This window comes from Nerophis lumbriciformis, linkage group LG18 (genome assembly GCF_033978685.3).
Source record: "Nerophis lumbriciformis linkage group LG18, RoL_Nlum_v2.1, whole genome shotgun sequence".
In the NCBI taxonomy this organism is placed as follows: Eukaryota; Metazoa; Chordata; class Actinopteri; order Syngnathiformes; family Syngnathidae; genus Nerophis; species Nerophis lumbriciformis.
The window spans coordinates 44,644,495-44,671,500 of record NC_084565.2 but is presented as its reverse complement, the minus strand read 5'-3'; the positions used below and the strand labels follow the sequence as shown (position 1 = coordinate 44,671,500).

Sequence of the window (27,006 nt, the reverse complement as noted above, 5' to 3'; positions counted from 1 at the left end):
TAGTGATGGGTCCGGCAACACCGATGCATCGGCGCATGCGTCGAGCTCATAGAGCAAAACCCTGTGTCGGTTTTAGAAAGTCACGTGACCGATCATGAGCTGTTTTGGTCACGTGACCGATACGCCAACTGTGTCGCCTCCTCTGTGCCCTGTGAGCGGCTCTTTTCTACAGCCGGAGAAATAATAACTAAGAAGAGAAATCGTCTAAAATACGTCGGAAAAACTTTTTTTTTTTTTTTTTTTAATAAAAATGTGTAAAAAAATAATATTAAAAAAATTCCCAGTCCACAATCATCCACAACACGTTCTCTTAGATTTCCATGTTATGATACATGTTCACATTATTTATTGACTGTATCTAAAAAAGATAAAAATATATTTTTATTTAAATGAAGATATGAAATAATCCTAAATGAAATACAATGACTCGGTTTATATTATTGTATATACTAGGGCAGGGGTCACCAACGCGGTGCCCGCGGTCACCAGGTAGCCCGTAAGGACCAGATCAGTCGCCCGCTGGCCTGTTCTAAAAATAGCTCAAAGAGCAGCACTTACCAGTGAGCTGCCTCTATTTTTTAAATTGTATTTATTTACTAGCAAGCTGGTCTCGCTTTGCTCGACATTTTTAATTCTAAAAGAGACAAAACTCAAATAGAATTTGAAAATCCAAGAAAATATTTGAAAGACTTGGTCTTCACTTGGAATAAGCGGTAGAAAATGGATGGATGGATGGGTCTTCACTTGTTTAAATAAATTCATTTATTTTTTTACTTTGCTTCGTATTACTTTTAGAAATACAATTTTAGAGAAAAAATACAACCTTAAAAATGATTTTAGGATTTTGAAACAAATATACCTTTTTACCTTTTAAATTTCTTCCTCTTCTTTCCTGACAATTTAATTCAATGTTCAAGTTAAAAAAAAAGTTTTTATTGTAAAGAATAATAAATATTTTAGCTTCTGTTTTTTCGACGAAGAATATTTGTGAAATATTTCTTTAAACTTACTATGATTAAAATTCAAAAAAATTATTCTGGCAAATCTAGAAAATCTGTAGAATCAAATTTAAATCTTATTTCAAAGTATTTTGAATTTCTTGTTCTGGAAAATCTAGAAGAAATACTGATTTGTCTTTGTTAGAAATATAGCTTGGTCCAATTTGTTGAATATTCTAACAAAGTGCAGATTGGATTTTAACCAATTTAAAACATGTCATCAAAATTCTAAAATGTATCTTAATCAGGAAAAATTACTAATGATGCTCCATAAATTCATTTTTTAATTTTTTCAAAAAGATTCAAATTAGCTAGTTTTTCTCTTCTTTTTGTTGGTTGAATTTTGAATTTTAAAGAGTCGAAATTGAAGATAAACTATGTTTCAAATTTTTTTTTTTTTTTTCGTGTTTTCTCCTCTTTTAAACCGTTCAATTAAGTGTTTTTTTCATCATTTATTCTCTACAAAAAACCTTCCGTAAAAGGGAAAAAAAATGTACGACGGAATGACAGACAGAAATACCCTTTTTTTTTTTATATATATACATTTATTTAGCTATTCTTGTTTGAATCACACTTACGTGTAACTTACAAATGACAATATATTTATTTATTTAAGTGTGTATCAAACTGGTAGCCCTTGGCATTAATCAGTACCCAAGAAGTAGTTTTTGGTTTCAAAAAGGTTGGTGACCCCTGTACTAGGGCATCAAATCAGTGTCAGTTGAGTCGGTCCATAGGTTGCCTGTAGGGATTTTTAATGTCCAGCAGATGTCAGTATTTAGTGACACAGTATCGACACAGTATCAATACAGTTTTGCAATGTGTCGAAACGCTTCATGACGCCTCATCAACCCATCACTAGTCATTGTCACTGGAGCCCCCAGTAACACACATGTTCACTTTCTTATTTGCACACAAGTTTTATTAAGTTTTTACTTTGACTGTCATCTGCAGTATGAACAAGGCCTCAAGGTAAAAAAACTAAATGACTAAGACTTGTCTGAATTTAATCATCTGAAAATTCCTTCACTAAGATATCAGCAACCTATATTTTAATGTTGCGTTAAATTTTTGTAGTTTTTGTTGGCTATAATGTCATATTAAACATAGGCAGAAGAAAGGTAAAAACGGTGGTAAAATTAGGTAAAAAATTGTTTAAAGTAAGTAAACATGGGCAGAAGAAGGTCAGCATAGGTGAAAGATGGTGTAAACAAAGGCAAAATAAGGTTAAAAAAAAGTTGGTAAAATAAGTAAGCAGAGGCAGAAGAAGGTATACAGGTCAAAGATGGTGTAAAGTAGGTACAAAATGACAAAATAAGGTCAAAAAGTAGATAAACATAAGTAAAAGATTGTGTCAAGTCGGTAAACCCAGGCAAAATATGGTGTATAATAGGTCATCCTAGGCAGAAGAAGGTAAACATAGGTAAATGATGGTGTAACTGAAAAAGGTAAAAATATAGTAAAACCTGTAAAAGATTTTGTAAAATAGGTCAACAGACAGGAGATAAAAAAGTAGGAAAACAAGGGTAAAATATTTTTTGAAGTAGGTAAACAGGCAGAAGGTAAACATAGTTAACATGTGGTGTAAAGTAGGTAAACATCGGCAGAAGAATGTTAAATTACTGTGTAAACATATGTAAAGTAAGTAAACGAAAAATGGTGTGAAGTAAACAAATGGACAACCGAAGGTAAAGTATGTAAACATTGGTAAAATATGGCGTAAAGTAGGTAAACCTAGGCAGAAAAAGGTAAAAGAATGTATCCCTCCATCCATCCATTTTCTACCGCTTATTCCCTTCGGGGTCGCGGGGGGCGCTGGAGCCTATCCCAGCTATAATCAGGCAGAAGGCGGGGTACACCCTGGATAAAGAATGTAAATCTAGATTTAAAAAAATAGTGTAATGTAGGTAAACATAGGCAGGAAATGGGGAAAAAAGAAGGTAAACATAAGTAAAATATGTTGTAGAGTAAATATAGGCAGAAGAAGGTCAACAAATTGGTAAACATATGTAAAGTAGGTATAAAGTAGGGAAACATAGGCAGAAGAAGGTACAAAAGTAGGTAAATATAGTTAAAGATGGTATTGTGTAGGTAACATGGGCAGGAGAAGGGAAAAAGGTAGGTAAACATAGGTAAAAGATGGTGTGGAGAAGGTAAACATCGGCAGAATAAGGTAACCAATATGTAAAATACGGTACAATGTAGGTAAACATATAAGTAACATTTTTTATAAAATAGGTAAACGTGCAGCCGCAGGTAAACATAGTTAATATATGGTATATTGTAGGTAAACATAAGTAAAAGATGGTGTAAAGTAGGTAAAATATGGTATAATGTAGGCAAACAAAGGCAGACAAAGGTAAACATTGGTTAAATATTGTATAAAGTAGGTAAACATAGATCATATATTGTGTAAAGTAGGTAAACAGGCAAAAGAAGGTAAACTATATAAACATTGGTAAACAATTGTGCAATGTAATGTAATGTAGGTAAACACAGGTAAAATACAGCATGAAGTAGGTAAACAGGCAGAAGAAGATACACATAAATAAAATAGGGTGGTAAACATCGGCAGAGGAAGGTAAACATAGGTAAAACATGGTATAATGTAGGTAAACACAGGCAGAAGAAAGTAAACATAGGTAAAATATGGTATCCTGTAGGTAAACATAGATACATTATGGTATAATGTAGGTAAACATAGGTAGGAGAAGGTAAACATGGGTAAAATATGGTATAATGTAGATAAACATAGGTAAAATATGGTATAATGTAGGTAAACATAAGGAGACCAAGGTAAACACAGGTAAAACATGGTATCATGTAGGTAGACATAGGCATAACAAAGTAAACATATAGTATAATGTAGGTAAACACGTGGACAGAAGGTAAACACATTGATAAACAACCATAAAAGACGGTGTAAAATAAAACATAGGCAGAGGAAGGTAAACCATACTTGCCAACCCTCCCGGATTTTCCAGGAGACTCCCGAAATTCAGCGCCTCTCCCGAAAACCTCCCGGGACAAATTTTCTCCCGAAAATCTCCCGAAATTCAGGCGGAGCTGGAGGCCACGCCCCCTCCAGCTCCATGCGGACCTGAGTGACGTGTTGACAGCCTGTTGTACATGCACATGTGACCCACCCATAATGTGTCACATTTTTGTGTTGATTTATTTAGTTTATTTTGTGGTTTGAATTCGTTTTTGGAGCTGTCATTACACATTTATCAGTATTCACATTGGTCAGTAGGGGGCAGTAGGGCGTTTCTTCCCAATTGAATGCTATCACCTGCAGACCGGAAGTGTCTTGTCATTCTGATGAGCGCGACCAGTCTGTGAACAATTGAAACGTCCTGTGTGCTTTTTCCTCCCGTATAACAGGTTAGTTTTGGTGAATCAACTCACTGAATAATATCCATGTGATCTTTATAAGTTTAAGTACACATTCTGATGGTGGAGCCTAACTCCAAAGTGTTTGTGAGTCGTAGTTTGTATTTGTGAATGAATCCAGTGCACAGCTGCAGTAATCAATACAAAATGGCGACGTGAGTGCGCAATGTTTATATAGGAACTTCTGATCCTAATTCAGACTCCCAAATTAGAGCTCCCGTTTTCTTATTGATTTTATAATGTATATTTGTATAATGTGTGTGTTCTGAAATAGTGACAGAGAATAGGACAAGGATGGACAATTCAACCCTTAACTCAACAATGAGTAGATGAGTGTTATGTGTGTGTATATGTGTAAATAAATGAACACTGAAATTTAAGTATTTATTTTATTTATTTATATATATATATATATATACATATATATATATATATATATATATAAATAAATAAAAAAAATACTTCAGACAGAACGACTCCAAAACCAACAAAGGATGTAATTGTCGAAAGAAACCTGATTGCCCTCTCAACGGGGGGTGCTTACAAACATCAGTTGTCTACCAATCTAAGGTAATACGCAAGGACATTAACACATCCGACACATATGTAGGATTAACCGAGGGAGAATTCAAAACCAGATGGAACAATCACAAGGCTTCTTTCAGGAACAAAAACCTGCGAAATACCACAGAACTCAGCAAACACATTTGGGACCTCAAAGACAATAATGTTGAATATTCAATAACATGGCAAATTCTTGCATCCAGCACACCTTACAATAGTGGTAATAAAAGATGCAACCTATGCTTGAAAGAGAAACTGTTTATTATTTACCGTCCAGACCTGTCATCCCTCAACAAGCGCAGCGAAATTGTAACAACATGCCGCCATAGACGGAAACACCTCCTAGGTAACACATGAGCCAATCACCACGCCCCCAGGCCAGCCTGTACCCACCCACTCTGTGCCCTATATAAACCATGGTATGCGAATGCTCCCATTAAAATCTCCTGACGATTGAGGGTACCCCCCCTCATGAAACAGGCCTGTAGAGATGAAATAGTCTGGTGATTTTTTCCCACACATACATATATATATATATATATATAAATATATATATATATATATATATATATATATATATATATATATATAAAAAATAAATAAAAATAAAAATATATATATATTAAAAAAAAAAAAAAAAAAAAAAAATATATATATATATATATATATATATATATATATATATATATATATATAGCTAGAATTCACTGAAAGTCAAGTATTTCTTATATATATATATATATATATATATATATATATATATATATATATATATATATATATATATATATATATATATATATATATCTTAACCACGCCCCCAACCACGCCCCCGCCCCACCCCCGACACGCCCCCCGCCCCCCACCTCCCGAAATCGGAAGTCTCAAGGTTGGCAAGTATGAGGTAAACATTAGTAAAAACAAATAAAAAATATATATTTAAAAAAAGGTTGAAATGTTGGCGCTAAAACCACAAAGTTGACGTATTTTTTCTTCGGTAAATATAAGTTGTTAGCATGTTGGATAGTTTTTAGTCTTTTTTTGCACCAAATGGAAAATATGAAGGTGACTTGATGCAATATTACACCGTGCGGACTACATATCCCAGCATACTTTGCGGCTCTACCGGAAGTGGATTTGGCCGGCGCCGACCTTGTCGTCTGACGTGCGAGCAGCATGGCGAGCAAGGAGCCCAATGTAAGCTTTCTGGAACACTCCACCATTTACTTTTGTCTTTTGTGCCGCGGGGAGGGAGGAGGTTTTAGTTGGCGGTTGTTGGTGTTCAGCTTGTGCGGGTATGTCCAACGCCAATGAAAGAAAAGCTTCACGTCAGCGTTAGCCTTTGCTAGCTGGCTAGCACGCGGCTATGCTAACTGCGATGCTAAACTTTATCAGTCCTTATTATCAAGGTCATTATTATTATCAAGGTCATCGCGATATCACCTTCATCGCGATACAAGGTTGCACTTTAACGGCACTGTCTGCACAATATAGTGGTTGTTTGAACAGGATTTTGTGTGTTGTTGAACTCGACATGTTTTCTCAGGTAATAGTTACATTTAAATGCATCTTTTCTCTGCACATAACCTGGATTATAATGCAGGATATTCACTTCCATCCAGGATATTCACTTCCATGCTGCGTAAGTTATTTGCCAGACGATGGTTTGCACACTGTGTGGAATTTAAGGCCATGCATTAAGCTCCCAATGGGGATAGCTTGATTGGCAACACCAAATAATCCCGAGTGTGTGAATGTTGTACGTCTGTGTTGGCCCTGTGATGAGGTGGCGACTTGTCCAGGGTAACCCCCGCCTTCCACCCAAATGCAGCTGACATAGGCTCCAACACCCCCCCTGACCCCGCAAGGGACAAGCAGTAGAAAATGGACACAAGTGATGTCAATCAATCAATCAATCAATGTTTATTTATATAGCCCTAAATCACAAGTGTCTCAAAGGGCTGCACAAGCCACAACGACATCCTCGGTACAGAGCCCACATAAGGGCAAGGAAAAACTCACCCCAGTGGGACGTCGATGTGAATGACTATGAGAAACCTTGGAGAGGACCGCATATGTGGGTAACCCCCCACCCTCTAGGGGAGACCGAATGCAATGGATGTCGAGTGGGTCTAACATAATATTGTAAGAGTACAGTCCATAGTGGATCCAGCATAACAGTACGAGTCCAGTCCATAGTGGGGTCAGCAGGAAACCATCCCGAGTGGAGACGGGTCAGCAGCGCAGAGATGTTCCCAGCCGATACACAGGCGAGCGGTCCACCCCGGGTCCCGACCCCGGACAGCCAGCACCCCGTCCATGGCCACCGGTCCTGAGTGTCTCCCCCTCCACAAGGATAGGGGGGAGCAGAGGAGAAAAGAAAAGAAACGGCAGATCAACTGGTCTAAAAAAAGGGGGCTATTCAAAGGCTAGAGTATACAAATTAGTTTTAAGATGGGACTTAAATGCTTCTACTGAGGTAGCATCTCTAATTGTTACCGAGAGGGCATTCCATAGTACTGGAGCCCCAATAGAAAACGCTCTATAGCCCGCAGACTTTTTTTGGGCTTTGGGAATCACTAATAAGCCGGAGTTCTTTGAAGGCAGATTTCTTGCCAGGACATATGGTACAATACAATCAGCAAGATAGGACGTAGCTAGACCGTGTAGTATTTTATACGTAAGTAGTAAAACCTTAAAGTCGCATCTTAAGTGCACAGGAAGCCAGTGCAGGTGAGCCAGTATAGGTATATATATATATGTATATATGTATATAAAGGTATATACAGTATAGGCGTAATATGATCAAACTTTCTTGTTCTTGTCAAAAGTCTAGCAGCCGCATTTTGTACCAATTGTAATCTTTTAATGCTAGACATAGGGAGACCCCAAAATAATACGTTACAGTAATCGAGACGAGACGTAACGAACGCATGAATAATGATCTCAGCGTCGCTAGTGGACAAAATAGAACGAATTTTAGCGATATGTAGCGTTGATTTGCATAAGGAGCACATTGGATAAATACTGCCTTTTATCATACTGCACATTAGAGCTGGGCAATATGGCCTTTTTTTAATATGTGGATACACCATATATATGTGGATATTTTGCCTTGGCCTTGAATGAACACTTGATGCATATAATCACAGCAGTATGATGATTCTATGTGTCTACATTAAAGGGGAACATTATCACAATTTCAGAAGGGTTAAAACCATTAAAAATCAGTTCCCAGTGGCTTATTTTATTTTTCGAAGTTTTTTTCAAAATTTTACCCGTCATGCAGTATCCCTAAAAAAAGCTTCAAAGTGCCTGATTTTAACCATCGTTATATACACCCGTCCATTTTCCTGTGACGTCACATAGTGATGCCAACACAAACAAACATGGCGGAAAGAACAGCAAGCTATAGCGACATTAGCTCGGATTCAGACTCGGATTTCAGCGGCTTAAGCGATTCAACAGATTACGAATGTATTGAAACGGATGGTTGTAGTGTGGAGGCAGGTAGCGAAAACCAAATTGAAGAAGAAACTGAAGCTATTGAGCCATATCAGTTTGAACCGTATGCAAAACAACACGACAGCCAGCGACACGGGAGAAAGCGAGGACTAATTCGGCGATGGCCTTCTAACCAACGATTGGTATGTGTTTGTTTGGCATTAAAGGAAACTAACAAATATGAACTAGGTTTACAGCATATAAAATACATTTGGCAACAACATGCACTTAGAGAGTGCAGACAGCCCATTTCAGGCGCGCTAAGAACATATATTTTTCCACGATTTCAGCACTCAGGTTAACCATACCTAAATAGACACAAAATACTGCATTACACAAGACTACCCGAATGTACTTGAAAGATTGAAAAAAAAAAAAAAGTTTTTAAGCGAAATTATTGGTAAACACAGTTTACATCAGGTTTCTTGCGGCAGCCTTTGTTGGTTTTGGAGTCGCTCTGTCCGGGGGCCGACGGCTCATTTGCAATTGTTTTGTTGTGGTTTGAGATAATTTGTCGTATATTGTTCATACAGCTGTAGCTCAATTGAGCTGCAACTGCCGCAAGAAACCTGATTGCCCTCTCAACGGGGGGTGCTTACAAACATCTGTTGTTTACCAATCTAAGGTAACACGCAAGGACATTAACACATCCGACACATATGTAGGATTAACCGAGGGAGAGTTTAAAACCAGATGGAACAATCACAAGGCTTCTTTCAGGAACCAAAACCTGCGGAATACCACAGAACTCAGCAAACACATTTGGGACCTCAAAGACAATAATGTTGAATATTCAATAACATGGCAAATTCTTGCATCCAGCACACCTTACAATAGTGGTAATAAAAGATGCAACCTATGCTTGAAAGAGAAACTGTTTATTATATACCGTCCAGACCTGTCATCCCTCAACAAGCGCAGCGAAATTGTATCAGCATGCCGCCACAGACGGAAACACCTCCTAGGTAACACATGAGCCAATCACCACGCCCCTACGCCAGCCTGTACCCACCCACTCTGTGCCCTATATAAACCATGGTATGTGAATGCTTCCATTAAAATCTCCTGATGATTGAGGGAACCCCTCATGAAACAGGCCTGTAGAGATGAAGTAGTCTTGTGATTTTTTTCCCCACACATACATATATATATATATATATATATATATGTATATTCCCTACTGCACAGTGATATGTTGTAATGGTAATATATTCCGGTATAACGTCACGTTGCAGCGATTGGTCCAGCACCTCAGGGACCTGGCTGGACGCATGTCCTCGTCTGGTGGCAGAGGCGCAGGTCTCGGACTCAAGCTGCTGATGGGAGCTGGCGCTTTGGCGTACGGCGTGAAGGAGGCCACCTACACAGGTACGCGCACGCTCCACCAACATGCGGGGGGAATGATTATCGCAGCGCCGCTAACCACATTCGACACTCTGCAGTGGATGGCGGTCACAGAGCGGTCATCTTCAACAGAATCGGCGGGATGCAGATGGACACGGTCCTGGCCGAAGGGCTTCATTTCAGGTGAGAGCAGCTGATTGGCGGAGGGGGTCTGTGCCATATTGGGACGACGCCCACTGAGCCAGTATTTGTGTGTGTCAGGATCCCATGGTTCCAGTATCCCATCATCTACGACATCAGAGCCAGACCCAGAAAGATCTCTTCGCTGACAGGCAGCAAAGGTAACACAGAGACTCAGAAAAGTACACCAACATCAGGGCCGATAATCAATAAGTCAATTAATGGAAGGGTAAATGCAAATGGACTTGATAAGTCTGGATCACCACTGGGGAGGCAGAGGGGTCACTCTCTGAAGCAGCTGCGGCCGTCATAAATGGTAGTCATGATAACCGCTGAATTAGAATGATGAAAAAACCTTGATTGATAAAATGATGGACCGACTTCTAGCGTTAGCTTGCTAGCTAGCTTAAATGCTAACTTGAAAATAAAATAAACTAACACCGCTCCCCAGTGAATTTCAACTTATCGAAACGCATTACTGTCTAAAAAAACTAAGATACAGTTTCCACATTGAAAATAAAGGCTGTGCTGTCTTGGCACAAAGTGATGGATATAAACGCCACAGTTTGGAGTTGAAACAGATAGAGGTGTCTTTAACAGGAAGTCAACTCCTGTAAAAACACAAACGTGTATAAAATAAAATGGAAGAAGAAAAACAAATTTAAAATGATATGGCTTTCATGAAGCCAGATACTATTTAGTGTTTCCTTTGCCAAGAGAGTATATAGTCTGTATTTATTGAAGTTGTTAAAAAAAAGAAAAGAAAATCAGAATCAGAAATACTTTATTAATCCCCGAGGGGAAATAAGACAAAGACAAACATTACAGGGAGACAGAACAGGATCAAACATTACAGGGAGACAGAACAGGATCGCTGACGGGTCTGCCAACTTCCGGCGCCCCTTACAAAAAAAGGTGAGAAACAGGTCAGCGCTGGGGAGGGGGTGGGGGGCCTCTGCGGTGTTCTATGCCATCGTCTGCTAGGGTGGGGGGAGCATGGCCAGAGACAGGAGCAGACCCAACAAAGCAACCAAGAGAGCCGACTCCACCCTCGGCCGCCCACCAGTGTCCAGTCCGCATGGATTAGCGAGGATACGTCCAAGGAGACCGAGATGTCCGATACCTGCTCTTTCAGCCAAGAAACCGTGAAGCTGGTCCAGCTCTGCAGCCCTGTGTCTTCATCCACATCTCCTCCAGTCTCTCCAAACTCTGCAGCCCTGTCTCTTCATCCACATATCCTCCTGTCTCTTCATTCACATCTCCTGTCTCTTCATGCACATTTCATCCAGTCTCTTCATGCACATTTCATCCAGTCTCTTCATGCACATTTCATCCAGTCTCTTCATCCACATCTCATCCAGTCTCTTCATCCACATCTCCTCCAGTCTCTTCATTCACATCTCCTTCTGTCTCTTCATCCACATCTCCTCCAGTCTCTCCAAACTCTGCAGCCCTGTCTCTTCATCCACATCTCATCCACATTTCATCCAGTCTCTTCATCCACATTTCATCCAGTCTCTTCATCCACATTTCATCTAATCTCTTCATCCACATATCCTCCTGTCTCTTCATTCACATCTCCTGTCTCTTCATGCACATTTCATCCAGTCTCTTCATGCACATTTCATCCAGTCTCTTCATGCACATTTCATCCAGTCTCTTCATCCACATCTCATCCAGTCTCTTCATCCACATCTCCTCCAGTCTCTTCATTCACATCTCCTTCTGTCTCTTCATCCACATCTCCTCCAGTTTCTCCAAACTCTGCAGCCCTGTCTCTTCATCCACATCTCATCCACATTTCATCCAGTCTCTTCATCCACATTTCATCCAGTCTCTTCATCCACATTTCATCTAATCTCTTCATCCACATCTCCTCCTGTCTCTTCATCCACATCTCCTCCAGTCTCTCCAAACTCTGCAGCCCTGTCTCTTCATCCACATCTCATCCACATTTCATCCAGTCTCTTCATCCACATTTCATCCAGTCTCTTCATCCACATTTCATCCAGTCTCTTCATCCACATTTCATCCAGTCTCTTCATCCACATTTCATCCAGTCTCTTCATCCACATCTCCTCCTGTCTCTTCATCCACATCTCCTCCAGTCTCTCCAAACTCTGTAGTCCTGTCTTTTCATCCACATCTCCTCCTGTCTCTTCATTCACATCTCCTCCTGTCTCTTCATCCACATCTCCTCCAGTCTCTCCAAACTCTGCAGCCCTGTCTCTTCATCCACATCTCATCCACATTTCATCCAGTCTCTTCATCCACATTTCATCCAGTCTCTTCATCCACATCTCCTCCAGTCTCTCCAAACTCTGCAGCCCTGTCTCTTCATCCGCATCTCCAAATGGATTCTGGTGTGGCAGAGACCCAGCAGCTGGTGTCCATGGCCAAAAGGCTCCCAGGAGGCAGGTCCAGAAGTTCACAAAAAAAGCACAGCAGAAGTCAGGAAAGTGCCACTCCTTGTCACAGTCCCAAAAGGCAAAAACCCCACATGAAAAGAAGAGGAACACAAAAGGATGACAAGAGCACAGAGCTCCTGCCACCAGCAGCCACTATAGTGGTGCCATCTTGGAAAGTAGATACATATATAAATACAACTTGGTTGAAAAATTCCCTACTTTTTGAGCACATATATAACAATACAGTGATAATAGTAACTGTGATCATTTTGGTCACTTTATTTAGTCATATTTATTGTTTTGGTTGTGTATATTTGAGGGTCCCCCACCCCTCCTTAACAGACACAACCTATTTTATTGCTTTTGCTTGTGATTTTTATTCCTGTGCAAATTTTATTTTTATTATTTGTTTTATTAGGGCCCGCATGGCCCATTGTATAAGGACTCCCTTCGGGAGTCCTTATACAATGGGACATAAGGACCTATTGAATTTGTAAGGTTTTATTATTCTTTATTCTTTATTCTTCCGCTGCCACTTTAAACTGTAATTTGACCAACTTAACATGCTTCAAAACTCACCATATTTGACCCACACATCAGGACCTGCGAAAATTGCCTTTTTAAAAAAAAAACGAACCACAAAACTCAAAATTGCGCTCTAGCGCCCCCTACGAAGAAAAAAAAACTAGACTGCCTGTAACTCCCACTAGGAAGGTCGGAGAGACATGAAACAAAAACCTTTATGTAGGTGTGACTTAGACCTAGATTTCATAATAGTATATTCTCGGGCAAAAATCAACAGGAAGTTGGCAATTCCCCCTTCAAGACAAAAAAGTACTAAAAACAGTCACTTTTGCCTCTTTGAGCTGTAATTTGACCCCCTTAACATGCTTCAAAACTCACCGAACTGAACACACACATCAGGACTGGCAAAAATTGTGATCTAATAAAAAAAACCTAACCCCAAATCTCAAAATTGTGCTCTAGCGCAATTTTTTAATGAAACGCACAAAAAACTGCTCCTCGGATGAAAAAACTGACAAAACTGCCTGTAACTCTCCCTGGGAAGGTCGGAGAGACATGAAACAAAAACCTCTATGTAGGTCTCACTTAGACCTACATTTCATAAATTGACAACCCCCAGCAAAAATCAACAGGAAGTTTGCTATTCCCCCTTCAAAACAAATTTTTTGTAAAAACCGGTCACCTTCCTTCAAAAACTATGTCCTCTGAGCGCGTTTGTCGTTTCGGCTTCAAACTAACACATGAGAGAGATTAAACTCTTGTGTATAAAATAACAGAACAGCGTTTTAATACCTGCTCCGGTTTTGATTTTATGACCCTTCAAAGACCCGCTGCGCTGATGCTGCTGTTTTTTTAAGATGGCTGCTTAAAAGCAGGAAGCACCAACGTGCCCACACAATGCAGACAAGGTAGGTACACTAGACAAAAGTCTTGGGACACTTCAGACTAAAAGTAGACAAAAGTATTGGGACACTTAGGACTAGCACCTGCCAAATACACGGGCCCGACCAATGCTGCTTGCAGCTTTAATTTAACTTGGATTTTTTAGGGTTTATATTCCAATTAGTGTTGATATAGGATAAATACTTCTTTATTACCTTTTGAAAGGCTTGCATTAATATTATGTACTATAACTTCATCAGTGGCTAATTTGGTCTCAACGTAATGTTGACAATATTATTGTTTTATCAGCAATAATGTGTTGGTCAATTAAATTGTCAAGCCAAAAATGTTATCGGCCCAGGCCTACATGAGTCTCTGGCGGTCTATGTGACTTCAATGTCCCGGGCGCACACCCAGACCTGCAGATGGTGAACATCGCCGTGAGGGTCCTGTCCCGCCCAATGGCGTCCAACTTGCCCATCATGTATCAAAGGCTGGGCAAGGACTACGACGAGAGAGTCCTGCCGTCCATCGTCAACGAGGTCCTCAAGTCGGTGGTGGCCAAGTTCAACGCCTCTCAGCTCATCACGCAAAGAGCGCAGGTGATTCCACCACACATCCGCACCACACCCCAACCCGCCTGCCAGCTAACGTAGTGGTCTCCTCCAGGTGTCGCTGTTGGTGCGCAGGGAGCTTTTCGAGCGAGCCAAGGACTTTAACATCATCCTGGACGACGTGTCCATCACAGAGCTGAGCTTCAGCAGCCAGTACACGGCTGCTGTGGAGGCCAAGCAAGTGGGTAAGGCCACCCTTTTAGCCCTGATGCAGACACTCACTAATACGGGTCTCTATGAAGTAGAAGTCCTCAACTTTCTTCTCTCATGCACCCCTTAGGGGACATTTTTTTGCACCCTGCCTGACGTACTTTGCAGTACGGACTTGATAATATTTTTAATAATACTTAATTATCTGTAGATGTCAAGCTAGTTTGTTGATTAGCCCTTGCTCCAGATAAAGCGCTAATTCTACTGAAGGATGCTATATATATCCTCACTACCTACCTAAACACTAATGCTACGTACACTTCCTCATATTGCATAAGCCTGTTCATTCTTTTGAGCACTGACGCCACCTAGCTGGAAGCTTGTGTGTTGTTCAAGCATGAATAAGACCCATACTTGAAGTCCTCTTGTCACCTCACCTATTTTAGGAGCTCTTCCTCATAGTCTGGACATATAAGTTATACAAAATGCTAAATGTAATTATTCATTACATTTATAAAAAGTACATTTCATGAATCTAAAAAAAAATACACTAACAAATGAAAACGAAAAAATAAATATAGTATAGCTTTGACTTAAGATTTTCATTGTCGAATCTGATTTGTTAGAAATTACCAATAGTCGAACAGTCGAATATGTGGTGTCTTTTTTTTTAAAGCACAGCACAGAGGATGGAACCATAGAAAGTGTGATTACATGTAGTAATACACACTGGTCACTAGGTGTCAGTAACGTCACATGGACACCAGGCTGGTGTATAAAGAGAGTATGGCCAACTAAACAAACAGGCGCCATGACTGCTACCAAGGACATGTTGCATGCCATTGCTGGCGTGACATTTAGTTTTCTTGACAGAATAAACCAAAATAATATGTCTATATATTAGAGATGCGCGGATAGGCAATTATTTCATCCGCAACCGCATCAGAAAGTCGTCAACCATCCACCACCCGCCATCCACCCGATCTAACATTTAATCAGAACTGCACCCGCCCGCACCCGCCCGTTGTTATATATCTAATATAGACGATGCAAGGCATTAGTGAGGTTATAAAGCTTTTGCCTGTTAAAGAAAGGAGACTGATCCAATGCAGCACGGACATTCAATGCGTGCCACGCTGTCACGGCCCAGACGCACACCAGTGCGCAATCATATGGGAGCCGCGCTGAGCGCACCTCCAAGCGCGTGGAGGTGCGATGTCCCTCTCACCCGCGGCGGCTCCACCCGGGCTCGCGCCCGAGGCTTCAGCGCGCACCGCGGCGGCCATCCTACTCGTCGCGGCCTAGCCCTCGCGGCTCTCGCTGCCGGCGACGGCCGGGTATGGGCCCGACGCTCCAGCGCCATCCATTTTCAGGGCTAGTTGATTCGGCAGGTGGGTTGTTACACACTCCTTAGCGGGTTCCGACTTCCATGGCCACCGTCCTGCTGTCTATATCAACCAGGGTGAGCCCCACCCATTTCGTGAGCGCACTGCGCGCGGAGTGACCCCTGTTACGCGCTACCGGCAACAGGGGTGGCGGGCAGGTAAGCTGCGGGGGTGGAGCGCGCGGAGTGACCCCTGTTACGAGCCCCCGGCCACGGGGGTGGCGGGCAGGTAAGCTGCTTACCTGCTGCGCGTGACGCCGGCCGCGGCGAAGGCGGACGAGGCGGGGTCTCGGTGCGGTGGGCGCAGTGGTGACCCTGGACGTGCGTCGGGCCCTTCTCGCGGATCACCTCAGCTACGGCTCCCGGTGGGGCCCTCTCGGGGGAAGGGGCCTCGGTCCCGGACCCCGGCGAGGCGTCCCTTCTCCGCTCCGTAAAAGTGTCCATCTCTTTTTTTCTTTTTTTTCTTCTTCTGTTGTGGCATATGCTGCAGGTGCCTGCTCGTTTTTCGTATGTGGGTAACAACATTTAACTATGTATATATATTTACCAATTGGTTTAACTGCCACCCGCCTGAATCTATTTAAAGTCTAATTTTTTTTTATTTCAACCACCCGACCCGACCCGACCCGCGGATAAAATCTAATTTTTTTTTATTTCAACCGCCCAATCCGCGGACTCCGCGGTTGTGTCCGCAAAACGCGCATCTCTACTATATATAGTTCTAAACATACTCCAGCTCATAAACTTACAATAAAACATGCTTTTATTTCGTGAAAGGATAATTTTGCAGCCGTATTTGACGCACTCTGCTGCTACATTATGACCAGCAGGCACTCTAACACGCACAGGACGGCCCAATAAATGTAAAAAAATACACAAAGACCAAAAAATTCATTAGCTTTTGGACTACATTGTGACTTTAATTGATGGCGAACCTTCAATTCCCATACTTGTTTTCTTGCCGGGTTGTGGGGAAAGTGACGTAAACACTTTCCACATTTCTCGTGGGTGCTGCACAACAGGGTGTTTTTACACGTTAAAAAACTAACAAAGAAGCGCCGCAAATGCATAGCATCAGCTCAAAGTTGGTAGCAGTCATGACACCCTGTGGGTGCCTTTTGACCAATCATTGAGATATAATAAGATGGCCTGAAACCTGCTGGCTTTATACACATCTCTGATGGATACACACATAGCAACCCACTATAGGTGTAATGGAGGAAATCGATGGTAATATTACCTTCCCAAGTTGGCAAAATAAACGTATAAATAGTCGTAACCATTAACAGCTTTTGCTGTTAACCTTCATCAAAAACATCACCTTATTTAATTGCAAAGGATCCACAGTCCTTCTCACTCGCTATAAACATTATTATGGCGTCACATTAGTGCCAAAAATCCAAGCGCATAAAAACTGTTATCGCGCGTTGATTCTTCACTTCATGCGCGCGCGCGACACCCTTTTGCGCGCGCGTGGTGCCTTATTGCGCGCGCGTGGTGCCTTTCTGCGTGCGCGCGGTCTCGGTCTGTGCGCTCTCTGTGTACTCCTGGCATCTCTCCTCGCGCTGTCTGTTTCTTTTTGGCACTTTGGGGGCGGGTATGCTTAGACGGCACATCCTTTCTGATTGGCTCTGAGCATTTTTCAGATGACCAATGATTCTCCAGTGTAGCAACGTTGTAGCCATCTTACCTCGGACATCTAGCCTCGATCATTACATTGATGTCAATGGTACATGTACTAATTACATTACCATAACTTGCTCGATTTTCGACCAATTTACAAACGGGTTGCCTTGTTACAAATCTTATTACATGTAGCTATGACATAGGATGAAGACTTAATTGTGCAACATAGTTGTGTAGGGTCAGTGTTAGTCAGTTCTCTGATTATTTTAAACTGTTTCAGAATACATTATTAAAAAACTATTTTTAACATTTTAAAAACAAAATTCAAAGATTATTTCATTAATTTTATGGCTGAATCAAAAGAAATTCCATAAATTAGAAAACAAATGTTGAAGAAGAAGTGAAAATATAAAATAATGTTATTGCTGGTGGACCAGTTCTGGCTGAAAGATGTGATTATGGTGTTTGTTGTCTTATTATTTATTTGGGTCACATTTTGTATTACCCTGTATTGTGTTTATGTGGTATGAAATAACCTTCATCAGCGCGCGACATGTTTTTATCCACTTCTTCCTCCGTAAATCTTGATACATATTGACGATGACCCGCCCTGCTATACTTCTGATTGGCTCTGAGCATTTTCCCTTGACCAATCAGAAAGAAGGGGCCGTCCCCAAAGTGCCAAAACGAAACATGACAGCGCACAGACTGAGACGGCGCGCGCGCAGAAAGGCACCGCGCGTGCGCAGAAAGGCACCACGCGCGCGCAAAAGGGTGTCGCGCACGAAGTGGAGAATCAGCGCGCGATAACAGTTTTTATGCGCTCTGATTTTTGGCACTAATGTGATGCCATACATTATCAGAATCAGAATCAGAATCAGCTTTATTGTCATTACGCAAGGTAACGAGATTGAGGCCATTCCATACAGTGCGATGTGTGCATGCTAGAAAAACAATGTGCAAATATATAAAAATTTAAAAAATGTAGAAGTGCAATGAATATGGTGTGAAATGAATATATACATGAAAAAAACAAAACAAAAACAAGGTGGTTGGTGGAATGGGTTATTGCACCGAAGAGAAGGCAGTTATGAGGGACAATGGGGCAGTCCGTTCAGGATGGTTATGGCCCTGGGGAAGAAGCTGTTCTTTAGCCTGTTTGTTTTGGTTTTAATGCACCTGTAGCGCTTCCCAGAGGGCAGCAGGTGGAACAGGTCAGAGCCAGGGTGGGTGCTGTCTTTGATGATGGCACTGGCTCTGTTGAGGCAGCGGGAGGTGTAGATGTCCGTCAGAGAGGGGAGAGGGCGGCCGATGATCTTCTGAGCCGTCTTGACCACTCTTTGCAGCCTCTCCCTGTCTGCTGCAGTGCAGCTGCCGTACCATACCGTAATACAGTAGGTCAGCAGGCTCTCGATGGACGAGCGGTAGAAGGTCAGCAGCAGGTCAGGCTTCAGGTTATACTTCCCGAGGACTCTAAGGAAGTGTAGCCGCTGCTGAGCCTCCTTGATGATTGATGTGGTGTTGACTGTCCAGGAGAAGTCATTAGAGATGTGGACTCCAAGGTACCTGAAGGTGTGGACCCTTCATTATGCTGGTATTTTTATTTTGCCACAAGCTGGACAGAACAAAAAGAAAGCGCTCACACGCACCTCTCAAGAGATATGCTCATAAATGGCATCAGGACAAAGCAGGGAACTTTTCCCACCAAATAAAAATCTGAAGTTGGCAGTGTGGGAACATTTTGGATACTTAAAAAATGAGCAGAGATATCATTAAAGACGATAGATCACCCTTTTTTTTTTTTAAAGCTGCGAGACGAAGGTTGGGGCTAAAGGGTCTAATCTAATAGGCTTTACATGCCAAAGTGCAGGTAAGACATAATGACTGAGTTAGTGGCAAGTTAATACATGAAGAATTGAGTTAAATATAAACGTGTACTCCTGTCAAGGGCTTCATTCAGTGACCATTTAACATTACAGCTTGCTTCTTCCTCTCTGTGTTGGATAAACGATACACTTTGTAATGGAATGCAGCAGCACTTATTATTCACACATGAAGTTCAGTTCAGTTTTAGTTTATGTGCAACATGATACAACATGATACAATGTCATGCATCATATACCTCCAGTTGTTTCATTACAGCACGTCCAAAAAGGAGTAGGAAGAAGCTGATCTTATTTAATTCTACCCCTTTTTATACCATAGCAATTGTATAGCATTTCCTTGTTCTCTGTAACAGAACAGTAAACAAATAAATAATGTACCATAGTAAGTAAACAAATATTAAATACATAAATAATCGTTATTCCAGTTAGATGATTAAAATGATTAAATAGGCATGTATGACTGTTGATGGAAATAACACTTCAGTCACATTTACAATGAGATAAAAGACTGTAAAAATATATTCCAATTGAAAAACAAATATAAAGACAGAACAATAAGATCATATGGACAGCTCTAAGTGTTTACATTTTGCTTTGTATTTATTATTTTACTAATTTTTTGCCTGGTTTTGTATTTTTGTATCATCCCGTGAGATGTATATTACTTTTTTTGTTCGGTTTTGTTGCGTTTTGGACCAGTTGTTCCTCCCAGGGAATTCAAGTCACAATTCGCTCCCAAGCTCTTTACGACACTTAAAGCTGAGTTGAAAAACCACCAGAGACAGAATAGGTATTTTGTTGTATATTTTCAAAGCTTTGCCAATATACATTTTGAGACCAGTCTAACCCTAGAACATTCTATTGCGCCTCCCAAAATGGCCTGTCTTCCCAACGCCCAAAACCCCTCTTTCCTTCCCCCTCCCTAGCCATAATACAAGCACAACGTCTCCCTAGTCATAATACATTCCAAAGAACTCAAGGTTAACACACACAGTTTACTTGCTGACAGAGCATCAAGAGAAGAAATGGAAAACACGAGCTGTTTTCAAATATGACTAAGAAATGAAAGAAGTACAACTTAAATTCGGATATATGTACCGTATTTTCCGCACCATAAGGCGCCCTGGGTTATAAGCCGCGCCTTCAATGAACGGCATATTTCAAAACTTTGTCCACCTATAAGCCGCCCCGTGTTGTAAGCCGCATCTAACTGCGCTAAAGGAATGTCAAAAAAACAGTCAGATAGGTCAGTCAAACTTTAATAATATATTAAAAACCAGCGTGATGTGGGCGCGCATGGAGTCGTATATCAACATGGACGGAGCTGCGTGAAAAAAGCCACCCGGCCTCTTCGCGTAAACTTACCTTAACCACTCGCTCATCTTTTCTTCATTCATCCATCCCTTCGAGTTAGCTTTTATGATGACGCCGGCTGGAAAGGTCTCTTTTGGCAAGGTCTTCCTTTTGAATATCACCATGGGTGGAAGTTTCTGGCCATTAGCATGGCAAGCTAGAACCACAGTGAAGGATGACTTCTCATTCCCTGTGGTGCGAATATTCACCGTACGTGCTCCCGTTGTATCCACAGTGCGGTTCACAGGAATATCAAAAGTCAGTGGAACCTCGTCCATGTTGATAATGTTCTCTGGCCGGATCTTTTTTTCAGCTATCTTGTTTTTACAATATGCACGGAAAGTAGCCAGCTTTTCTTGAAAGTCTTTAGGCAGTTGCTGTGAAATAGTAGTCCGTGTGCGGATGGAGAGATTGCGTCTTTTCATGAACCGGAAACCTGTCGCCATTTTGTGGTCTTTACAGATGTAAACACACAAAGGAAATGAAACGTAGTATCCGCACGCTTTTTCTTCTTCTACGCGGGCGGGTGGTTGCTTACAGTAGAAGAAGAAGCGCTTCCTGTTCTATGGGGGCGGGTGCTTACCTTGGCGTTTGCTTGCGTAGAAGAAGAAGCACTTCCTCTTCTACGGGGAAAAAAGATGGCGGCTGTTTACCGTAGTTGCGAGACCGAAACTTTATGAAAATGAATCTTAATATTAATCCATATATAAAGCGCACCGGATTATAAGGCGCACTGTCAGCTTTTGAGAAAATTTGTGGTTTTTAGGTGCGCCTTATAGTGCGGAAAATACGGTAAATATCTGCCTCCGACAGTTTGTACTTCATGAAGTTTTGCACTCGTTGTTTTTTTGTGTGTTTTCATTATATTTGGATGTATTTGTTTGGTTTGTATGATATCCATGAAGTAAGACTATGTATTATGTTGAAGGGGGCAGGAAAATATAAGATTGTTCTTCATTCTGCTCCTTCTCAGGCATTGCTGTGTAAATATGTGTTTAGTTGCTGAGCTTTAAATGTCTATCGATCAAAGATGCACATCAATGAAGGAGATAAATGAAATTAAATGAACATTTACATTGATAACATTTTTCCCTGAAGGATCAATAAAGGTAATTTTAGTAATGCAATTATTAATTAAATATTAGTAATAATTTTTGTTCGTTTATTATTTTGTACTGTTTTTTTTTTTACTATATTTATATCTCTTAAATAATGTATTTGATTTTATAATTGTTTTTTGTTGTGAAATGAATAAATGCATACTAATTGTAAGACTGATTGTTGCCCGAGACTATAATCATACAAATGTATAATTGTTGCATGGAGGTGTCCAATGATTGGACTGCCAGGTTGACTGTTGAATCAGACGCCTCTGAATTGAATGAAAATACTCCTGGTAAATGTATGAAGTCATTTATGCAGATTACATATGGAATAAGAATGTATGTATGTTACAGTATATCCAGACTTTAGGGACACCTGTAGAAGCAGAATGTGTGCTGTAACCTTTGACCTGTGTGCAGCTCAACAAGAGGCGCAGAGGGCTCAGTTCTACGTGGAGAAAGCCAAACAAGACCAGAGGCAGAAGATCATCCAGGCTGAAGGAGAAGCTGAGGCTGCCAAGATGGTAACCATCTTTTCTTTTTCTCCACGGGGTCCTGCTGTACCATAATAACCACGTTTGTCACCCGCCATGTGTCAGCTGGGCCAGGCCGTCACCAAGAATCCGGGCTACCTGAAGCTGAGACGGATCAGAGCCGCACAGTCCATCGCCAAGACGGTCAGTGTGCTCACTTTGAAAAGACATCTGATTCACACTGATGATGATGTGTTGCTCTCCCCCAGGTGTCCACGTCTCAGAACAAAGTGTACCTGAACGCAGACAGTTTGGTCCTGAACCTACAGAACCGAGACTTGTTTGATAAGTAAGTCTTTCTGTTTTTGTCTCACTGGAAATGTCTTGATAGACACAGGACCGCTTTGTTACGCCTTAATGAATGTTGACATGCGCACACACACACACACACACACACAGACACACACAAACACACACACAGTGGCCTAGTGGTTAGAGTGTCCGCCCTGAGACTGGGAGGTTGTGTCATACCAAAGACTACAAAAAATGGGAGCCATTACCTCCCTGCTTGGCACTCAGCATCAAGCGTTGCAATTGGGGGTTAAATTGGGGGCTTTCTGCTCCGTCGCTCCCAGTCTGTGGAACGCTCTCCCTGACCACCTGAGGGCACCACATGCTTTTAAAAAAGGCTTAAAAAGCCTTATTTTTTTAAAAGCCTTTTTTTTTTTTTTTTTTAAGATATATGTGTGCTAGTTCTAGCTATTAGGCTGTTCTAGTTTTTATTTTATTTTACTATTTATTTTACTTGTTGGGGGCAGCTATTTGTGGTTCTCACGTTGTTTTTTAAATGCACTGTAGCACTTTGAGGTTGTTTGTTCAATGTAAAGTGCTTTTACAAATAAAATCTACGGCGTGGCGAAGTTGGTAGAGTGGCTGTGCCAGCAATCGGAGAGTTGCTGTTTACTGGGGTTCAATCCCCACCTTCTACCATCCTAGTCACGTCCGTTGTGTCCTTGGGCAAGACACTTCACCCCTTGCTCCTGATGGGTGCTGGTTAGCGCCTTGCATGGCAGCTCCCGCCATCAGTGTGTGAATGTGTGTGTGAATGGGTGAAGGTGGAAATACTGTCAAAGCGCTTTGAGTACCTTGAAGGTACTCACACACATTGAACAAGGAATTGTGGCCAAAATAACAATCACCATTATTTAATGTTAATTCAAACATATTTCATTGCACTTTCTATTTTAAACAAAGGAATGTGAACCTGGCTTTTATTTCAAAATGAAACCATTCAAATAATTCATTAATAATCAAATAAAATGTACAAAAGAATAATTTTGCCATTGCAGAGTGCGATCAAAGTGCAAACAAGTGAAAAAAATCAGATCATGCACAAAAGGCAGATAGAAAGCAACACAGTATATAAAGTACATAACGTATTTTACGCACTATAAGTCACACTTAAAATCCCTTTTCCCCCCTCAAAACTCGACAGTGCGCCTTATGAAATAAATATTATTATAAAATATTCAAAACCAAAAAGTGAATGCACTGCATAGGTGAGGGTAAGCTGCTTACGTACGCAGTAAGAGACGTGGCATCACAAGCGGGCTTTTTAAAGTGGTCAGACGTCTGATTGTACGGAATAATTCTGGTTGTGCTTATCCACCTCGAAGCTATTTTATTTGGTACATGGTGTAATAAGTGTGACCGGTAGATGGCAGTCAAACATAAGAGATACGCGTAGACTGCAATTTGAGTCAAGTAAACAGCACCAACATTTTAAATGTTCCATAGAATATATAGAACATTACACACGGCGCTCAAAAATCTATCAAAATGTTTTAGTAGGACTTTGGTAAGCTATGAAGCCACACCGCTTGATGGATTGTACTGTGCTTCAACATAGGAGTATTATTGTGCTGTGTGTATAAGGTAAGACATATTATCTGCTGTTTTCTTTCACAATATTATACATGTTGTAAGGGTGTAACGGTACGTGTATTTGTATTGAACCGTTTCGGTACGGGGGTTGCGGTTCGGTTCGGAGGTGAATCGAACGAGTTTCCACACGGACATATTAAGTAGCGTAACGCACGTTGTGTAAACAATGCACACCGAGGCACAACACACGGCATGCTAGCAGCTAACGGGCTAGGATAGACTGACCATACGTCCTCTTCTCACCGGACATGTCCTCTTTTGCGGAGCTGTCAGGGCGGAGTTTCTTAAATGCCTCAAATGTCCGGCATTTTGAGTTAGGGTTGCGTGTATTTTCAATGTACGTTCAGGGTTAAGAAGGGGTTAAAAACAAAACAAACAGCAGCATTGGTGAGGGAGGGGCAGAGACAGAGAGAGAGAGAGAGTTATGATAAACGCGCATGCGTCGCCAGGCTCTGCTTTTTATCCATAGATTTAATTTTTTATTATCTATAGCAGGGGTGTCATTTGCGGCCCACAGCTAATGTTTTAAAGGCCCACGGCACATTCTAAAAATACTATTCAAATAAGCAAAAACATAACAAAAGTGAAATAAAAAAGCTTAAAGGTTAAATATAATTTAGAAAAAGTTGCAATGTTGACTAATAAAACAAAGCTGTTTTTTTTTTCTTTCAAACTGTCATTGCTCAAAACATAATATTGAATCAAAATCAATGTTATTATGAATTATTGACCTATTCAAGGTTCCCATTACTTCACACCAAATATTACACTAAGAAAAATATTTTTAGTGGAAGATTTTGCAAATTTGGTAAATAAATAACCCAAAAATGTATATTTTGTTGTTTTCTTAATGTACCGAAAATGAAGCGAACCGTGACTTCTAAACCGAGGTATGTACCAAACCCAAATGTTTGTGTAGCGTTACACCCCTAACATGTTATGTAGACCACAAGGAAGTGTTTCCTATTTAGAAAAAATAATATGACTCTTTTAATGCGCCCTAAAATCCGGTGGAGAAAGACTGATAATAGACCATTCATCGGCAGTGTGCCTTATAATCCGGTGCACCCTATGGTCTGGAAAATAGGGTATGTCTTTGGCCAAATAAAAGGTTATTACATGTGGTATTTAGGCGTGTCTTTGAGAGGTGGATGAGTACGGGGTCCCTCGGTGCACGGTTGATGTTAGGTTTTTATAAATGGTTGACTTACGGTATATAGGCTAGTGAGGTCAAGTTTTGTACCTGACAAGTTTCGGCTACCTTGCTGTTAGGGTCGTCTGTATTTTGTAGCTTGTTTGCCGGCCCGCTCTGTTAGCAACAAGCTTTACAGCGCAGGTAAATGATGGCGGCTGAGGAGAGAAGAGCATTCTTGTTGACTATTTGTCTGAATGTGCAAACCAACACAGCTTGGCCGTGCAACTCGTTTTGGTGTTTGTTGTTGGTTCACCCGCGCGGCAGCATTCCCAGGTTTCGGGAAAAGGAGCGGGAGTGCCTAGAGAAAGGAGAGGCATGCGGTGGTGTTCCGGGGTTAAAATGCATGCCTGTTGGTCATTCATTGATGTAATAATGCATTAATTAGTTCTTCATAGTTTGAGGAGGCTGATCTAGTTCAGTCTCACATGAGTCCACTTGGTGCTTGAAATGCAGCGGAGCCTGTTTTTTTAATGTTCGTATCACCTATGATCACCCTCATTTCATCATAGCTGCCAGAATCGTGATCGCAATTAAAATGCAAGTAATTGTGCAGCCGTACAAAGAATTGGTTTTCCACTCGTTTTAAATTCCCATTTTACATTTTTTAAACACATTAATGAATTGGGATAACGATCCGTTTTTTTTATCATCCAACAAAAAAACGGGGAACGTTGTTTTTTCCGTTGAATTATTTTTCTATTCCAAACTAAAAGCGGATGGCTGCGACGTACACGGACCATATTCAAGAGGGTGGCGTTACACTCTGCGTCCACAATGAGGGTGCCAAAGCATGACGTGTTGGAAACAGACGACTCAGTACAGCCCATTATAACATTTATGTCAATCAATCAAAGTGTCTCAAAGGACAGACGCAGCCACTGTGTACCTCTTGCTTGGCCCAGCTATAAACCGTTTGCTTGCCTAACGGAATCGCTATTGTGACATCCAGTGGGTTTATTTAAAGCAGCAGTTTCTTTCATGAAAAACTGCTGCTCGTTTTTAAACTTGGCAAACTTACCTTGCTACGTTTGCCAGCCCTCTTATAGAGGATCATGTGGATAGACCTTTATTGCCCTCTACTGGCTGCTTGCAGTATTGCTCAAGGCTGTGTTGTCTTTCAGCTTGTCATTGGGACAGAAAAAGTGATGAAGAGGACCGTCGCTGCCCTCGTCTTCGTCACAGCAGACCAGCGCTGACTTGTAGAGCGAGCACCCGAGTGAAGTAATTTTTTCTTGTTGTTGTTGGTGATTAAATGTGTGAAGACTAAAGCAAGTGATCTTGTAGGCATACGGCATGACATGACTCACTGAACGACAATATTTGTTGAAAGCCAAGTGAATTGATCAGTTAATAAATTGAACAGAAAGTCCACATTCGGTTGTGTCAGTGCTCTCTATTGTTGACATGACTCTAGATACATGTACAGTAGAGATGCACGGTTTGCGGGCACAACCGCGGATTATCCACGGATCGGGCGTAT

The 27,006-nt window shown here is 41.2% G+C and overlaps 1 protein-coding gene across 1 annotated transcript; it reads left to right on the top strand.

Annotated features, from left to right (window-relative positions):
* Positions 1 to 6,049: 6,049 nt before the first annotated feature.
* Positions 6,050 to 26,787, top strand: phb2b (prohibitin 2b). The gene is made up of 10 exons (XM_061978641.1): positions 6,050 to 6,152; positions 9,695 to 9,827; positions 9,902 to 9,986; positions 10,065 to 10,144; positions 14,216 to 14,400; positions 14,468 to 14,597; positions 22,335 to 22,438; positions 22,514 to 22,591; positions 22,657 to 22,736; positions 26,648 to 26,787. The coding sequence occupies exons 1-10, from the start codon at positions 6,132 to 6,134 to the stop codon at positions 26,670 to 26,672; spliced, it is 921 nt and encodes a 306-aa protein (XP_061834625.1). The 5' UTR covers positions 6,050 to 6,131; the 3' UTR covers positions 26,673 to 26,787.
* The last annotated feature ends 219 nt before the right edge of the window (positions 26,788 to 27,006 follow it).